Below are 6568 nucleotides of genomic sequence, written 5' to 3' on the forward strand. Positions count from 1 at the left end.
GAGAGGCAATGTTAATTGAGAGATGAACTTTGTTCTCCAGGAAAACATGTGTCTAAGGATGTCTGGGCCAGACTCGCCCCCTTGAGCTTCGGTCCATGTAACAAAATATCTCAAAGGAACCCTTCTGTAGCTGTAGCAGTAACTGACTGCAGTTTGACCTTTCATAGAAGTTACAGTGAAATGAGAGATCTTTTTCAGATCATTAAAGAATTGGTGAAGTTTTTTTTTTCTTGCATTGCACTTATTTGTTTTATTACACACGGATTGGAAAATATAATAAAGAGAAGTAATTCCCTAATCCCTACAAAGCAGAGGCAACCACTGTTAAATTTTGGGCTGTTAATTTTTGGCACATTCCCTTCTAGCCTTATTTTTCCATGCATTTTAACATAGCTTATATACTACACATACAATTTGATATGCTTTCTTTTTTGTTTTATTGTAAGCTTTTAAAGTTAACATTGATTCTAAAGTGAGCGAAGGATTTCTGAGAACTTACTTGATGTCCAGGGGTCTAGACAAATTTCAGTTAATGACAACGATGAACAGAAAAAGAAAATAAAGGAACAAGTCGGTTTGTAAATCAGATATGCCTTCTAGGGTCACATGTACACAGGCACACACATTTATGTGCAAATGCACCTGTACGCACACACACATATCTAAGCACACTTTGGATGTCACAATTGTGACTAGACTATGGACCACTGTTTGACAAAGAGTGAGCCAAAGCTCAACTCCTGTATCAGCCCCGAACATTTAGTCTGTGGCATCATGATAAACCATCTTACTTCTTTTTTATTTTTGTAATTACCACAAACTCATACTTTTGTTGTAGTTATTCTACTCTTACTCACCCTTTAACACCTACTTTAGATCAAATTCTACCCTCTCACCAAGCTTTTTCCTGATTTTTAAAGCCTGCATTGATTTGAAATTCTAAAGGGTTTATTGTTTGTATCACTCTGACATTTGTCATGTCCTGCTTTGCTTTGTTATTTAACTACTTTGGGTGCATTGCTTCCATTACTTTCATTTCTTCATTGCATTTAGCCCTGTGCTAGGCCTATTAAGAGACTCCAAAAAATAATAACCAAGAAGAATAACTCCTGAACCCCAGGACTGTGTCTGCACCTCTGGGATTAAACTATCCCTGCATTGTCATCCACTGAGAAACTAGCTTTTTGCTATATTTTTTGCTTTACTATCCCAGTCCAGCTATTTTTCCCTTCAAACTTCCCCACTCCTCTCCTCCTCTTTGAATCAGAGATTCAGCTTATTAAATATTCAATGTCTTGACCAGAATCATTTCTTCACATATATTTATTATTTCTTTCTGCCTGAATTCTGAGCCAGATTCAGCACTTTTCCATGGGAATATGGGTCACCAATTTTGTTCTTAAAGCAGACTCGGTCAAAGATCATAGTTCATAATAGTAGAGAACATAAAATCCTAGGACTCAGAAGTCTTTAGTGAGATGAGATGGCCCAATCTCACTTCCTCCAAGGGACACATAAATTAGTTCTAAAAGGTATGTTATTTATTAACTATTTAATTCTTTAAAGCACATTCCCATTATCTCTGGCAATCCTGTGTTTACCCACAACCCTTATGCTAAGGAAGTTCTTCCCCACATCTAACTTAAATGTCCTTTTAGCTATTTGTAAGTCACAAAAGTGCTCTCTCTCTCACATTTACAGTATGAAAAAAATTGGGCTGTGATAATGAAGTTCAAGGGGAAATTTTATACTTTGCCGTTTCCACCCCATTTATTAGAATTTCTTCTTTCTAAAAATTCATGCTATTTCTTCTTTAGACGACTGCCAATATCTGCAACCTGTCAAAGGATTGATGCCAGCTAGGTGGAACAGATAGCATTATTAATCAAATTCTCAATCCAACATACCTAGAGTACCTACTCTCATACATAATCATTCATTTATGATCACTATATAATGATCCTTTATAAAATTCCTGGTCCTAACTTGACTTGAATGGAGGACATGTTAGGGAATAGTAAACAATTTGGTAAGAAAGAATGAGTGAAGACTGATTATGCAAGAGCTGAAGAAAAGATGGAGAAACTCAGATTTGATATGACAGCAAACAAATAAAAATGGTCTTCATCAGTGTATTCAAAGAAGGTTAAGAGGACACTTGTGGGAGCTGTGATTTTTGAATCTGTGTTCAAGTTCACCCCTTCTCTGGAACCTTGTAGAAGACAATACATATGAACATCTTCAATCACCAAGTAGCTGGAAAAGCCTGAGCCTTTCCAGTAGACAATACTGACCGCCCCTTACTGAGTTTCCATCTGTTCAAATCTAAAGCTCTTTTTCTTACCTTTCAAGATTCTTTGTAGTCCAGTTTGTCAGCACCAGGTCCAAGTGGACGAGGATAGGAGGGATCTTCAAGTTCCTGGAGATTTCGACAAAAGACAAGGCAAGGTTTCTTGGTAGAATCTTTCAGATATAAATCCAGACAATTAGCATATTCTAGAAAGAATGCAGCAGAGGAAGTTAATCATGGCTGTCTCTTATTCCAGCAATCCTGTAGTAGAAACGACTTGGGGATGAAACTGGAACTATCTGAGTGACACGCACATTCTTCACTCTCATTTTTTCTGTTAACAACCTGGTGGACATATTGTTTCTGAGTACAATCTAAAATTTATGTGAAAAATTACAAAATTGGAACACATGCATGTACACATAGTATAAAATTATACCTGAATATTGATTATGCAAAAAAGGGCATTACCAGTTTAAGCTCGAGCCCATTACCAATTGGGGCCCGAGTTGATGAACAGTAGGAAAATAATCTATTTATCTATCTATATGTATCAATCTATCTAGATATGCATAGATATGTGTTTTGTGAGTATAAAACAAAGAGCATGTATATATGTGTGTGTGTGTATGTATACACACATATGTTTGTGTATGTGTTTATGTGTCAGTCAGGGAGACAAATGCGGAGGACAGAACACTTCATCCTGTGTGGCAGCTGACTCTATCAGTCACTTTATAAGTCAAACCCAATAACGACTTCAAGTAAGTCACCTCAAGACAATCCCCGTTCAACCTCTGAGTTATCTGAGGAACACTCTGAAGAGTCTCATCAGCCCACGAATCCAGAAAAGCTACTCATGTCCATGGAGCAGTCTCTATTTGTGGATAAGGCTCATCTAGATCCCACCCCCCACACCCCACAAAAAAAATTCTTATGCTCTCTTTCTCCCATTCCTAGTTTTCATTTCCTATAAGATAGAACTCTCTATTAACAAAGCCCTACTTCTGCCTTTATTTTTCCTTAGATTTTTAAATAGACTTGAGACAGAACTGTTTCTTAGGTAGAAACAATACAGATCTTTAAAGAGTTTTAAAATTCAAACTTAGGTCAGCTTCCCTCAGGAGGCATGGGATGAGGAGGACAGTGCAGAAGAGAGGTATCTACTTAGCTGAAAAGTCAGAGGAGACACAAAGACAGGACCCAAGGCTGCAGGGTGGGGGTGCATGGGTGCATATTGAAGCTGGAGAGTATATCTCCTGTCAGCCTTCTCTACTTCTTCCCCGATTTAGGATTATGGTTTAGAGAGCAGGTGGGGTATAGAAACCCAGTGGGATGTTTTATACGTAGATTTTAAACTTACCAATATCAGACACACAATTTTTAAAAATTAGATATATTGACATTTAAAAAATCAGAAGCCGCACTATATTTTTTTCTCCTTTCTCACTTTCCTTTTTTTTTTTTCCTCACATGGAATCTCAGGTGTTTACTTGAGAGGTAAGAGGTAGGCTCAAGCAGGCAAACAAAACAGTCATAGGCTGCTCACTTAACCATGGAGTGCTGGAACAACAGCCACTCTCGTTTCTGGAAAAAGGTACATTTATATAAAATGAAAGAGAGTAGTTCTTTACACTGCAAATAGTGGAACTCAGAGATTTTATGTCTCAAGTTTTAGGTTGAAACTATAAAATGTTACACAAAGACATGATAATTGATAGATAGCAAGTAGTATTAAACAAAAGTAAAAATTAGTGTTGTGAATATCAGTGTGTCCTTCTGGGGGGAGGAGGTTATATTAGTGACATTAAGTTTGGGTTCTGGCCTTGGAATTTCCACTAACTTGCTATCTGACCTTGGACTTCTATAGTACTCAGCTGTTTGTAAAATGGGCACAGCATAGCTCTATTTACCTTATGGGGTTGTGAAAACTGACTGAGATAAATTAGGTGTATGGGAGTATAAAATGCTATAAAATTTAAGCTATCATTAAGTTTTTTAAATGAGATCTCAAAACTTGCTTTCAAATGCAACATTCTTGGAAGAGGGTGTCAGAAAAGATAGATTCACACAGTAATAAAAAGGCTACTAGTTCTAAAGAAAATTAACCTCCTAATTAGGGGCAAAAGTCATTTAAATGGACCCTTTGCCTTTCCTTCAACTGACACCCCAAGAAAAGAACAAGGAAGGACCCATCTTTCCAGGAGTACTGTTGTGCCAAGAAGAGAGTGTGACAAGACAGGTATTTATTTGTCCCTTACTTCTTTAGGCTGTGTCTCTCCTTCCTGCCAGACATAGCCCATGGTGATAAAGCTCAAGACCAAGTGGGGCGGGCGCTGTTCTTGGTAACTCTTGAGGAACTGGCAGTTCAGGAGGGACATCTGTTCAAGAGAGTGTTGAGATTATCAGTTGCAGGGGTGAGGGATGGCCACGGAATTCTGTGACTTGAAGCCTTCTTTGGGTGTAAGGAACAGATAGACTCTCTTTCAATGAACGAACTAAGAGCTTCCATAAACACCTGTATCTCTCCTGATCCTAGGCCACTGCAGGATAGGAGGAGATATTCCAAATGATATTGTTCAGGAAGTACCTAAACGCTCCACCCAAGCCCCCGAATTGTCCCCATGGTTGTGCCAGACACTGGTCTCCATCACTGAAGTGACCGCTTAGTTAGAGTGTTCTAAAATAATTTTACTCCCAAGACTGCGATCATCTAATTTCATGGGAATCTCCAGTGGCAACTTTTACAATCCCCTCTTCCATGTGCATCTCCTTACTCGTTTTATCATTTAACCCTAAAAACAGCCCTGTGCTGTGGGCAGAAACCTCTTCCTTCAATTTATAAGTAAAACGAGGCCCCGTGGATTTAAGAATTTGACCAAATCCCTAGAAGGGTACCGTAGCTGGGCTGGGCCGAATAGTTAGTTGTTCAGAGCTTGTTTAAACACTCCCAGGGACCCTGGCTAGATCCCTTCGCCTCTCCATGCTCGTTTCCTCCTTGTCAAAATGCGTTACTGGGAGATTTGCAGGTAGTGTCCTCTGTGAAAGCAACACTCTGTACAGAGTTAATTATTACCGACAGCAATGCCTAACGTCTCCGTGTTGCCTGGGCCAGCCCTGCTGCCTGTCTTCGTTGACACCACTAACCCGAGCCGAGTCACACCTCCCTCGGTTTGCCTCCTTCTCGCATCCCCTCCCTAGCTCTAGGCACAGCCTGATCTAGCTCTTCCGGGTGTCTCTCTTCGGGGTCCGAAGCCTTTGAGGGGACGAAGGTGGTTGTCTTCTGCTTTCCTTTAAGCTATTGGCACCGCCAAGTGAAAAGGGATTCGCGGCTCCTTCCGCCCAGGCCCCGGGCAGCTCGCGCTTGAGCCTCTGTGACGAAATCCTTCCTCTGCTATCCACTAGGTGGGAGTCTTTCCCCATCCGTGCGTGCCTTTTCCTCTTCCAAACTGGCTGAGACAGAATCGCCAACTTAATGTGCCCTAGGCGTGTGTGTGTGTGAGTGTGTGTGTGTGTGTGTGTGTGTCCGCTGAGATGTTGCATTTTAACAGGAACCAGTCTGAGAATTATAACGGCAATTATTTATTAAATACTTATTCTAAGGCTGGTAATAGAGTGCCTAAGGCACAATGCTAAAAAGTTCCCATGAAGAATGGTTTACCATCTTCCCTAAAACTCACAGGACGAAACAGTCAGAGAGGGGAAAGTATTTGCCCAGAATCACAGAGCCAGGAGGAATTGAGTTCTGCTGACGACAGCCCTGCTCTCTCAAGTCAGCATCGTCTGATTAAAATGAAATCCACATGTGAAATTGATAATTTTCTAGCAGCCACATTTTAAAAATAGTAAAAAGAAAGAGGTAAAATTCGTATTAATAATATATTTTATCTAGGTCAATATAGCTACAATATTGCCAACACATAATCAATATAAAAATATTGAGATATTTTACAGACTCTTTTTATAGTAGGTCTTCAAAACCCAGTGAATATCTTACATTTTGATTTGTTTTAGCCACACGTGGCTATTGGCTACCAATAGTACAGTGTTACCGTAAAGGAATAAGGTCCACGTTGAGAATGTTCCTCTTGGTTAGAGGTTTATCTAGAAAATATACTTGAAAGCGGTAGTTTCGGAATTGTTAACCTATACTCCATGAAAAAACAAATTTACCAACTGGAGTACAGTGACTACATACAGTTCTCATTTAATTTAGCCTCATAGATTTCGGTCACATCATTTTCCACAGTAACTTGGGTCAGCATCTTTCCCCCACAC

General features: G+C 39.6%; 1 protein-coding gene across 1 annotated transcript in view; it reads right to left on the reverse strand.

Annotated features, from left to right (window-relative positions):
• Positions 1–6568, reverse strand: part of IDO2 (indoleamine 2,3-dioxygenase 2) — a 48893-nt gene that overhangs the window by 16040 nt on the left and 26285 nt on the right. The window contains 2 exon segments of the mRNA XM_015592802.1: positions 2345–2463; positions 4552–4671. Coding sequence (XP_015448288.1) covers positions 2345–2463; positions 4552–4671 — 239 coding nt within the window.

Source organism: Pteropus alecto, unplaced genomic scaffold, assembly GCF_000325575.1.
Source record: "Pteropus alecto unplaced genomic scaffold, ASM32557v1 scaffold24, whole genome shotgun sequence".
Classification (NCBI taxonomy): Eukaryota; Metazoa; Chordata; class Mammalia; order Chiroptera; family Pteropodidae; genus Pteropus; species Pteropus alecto.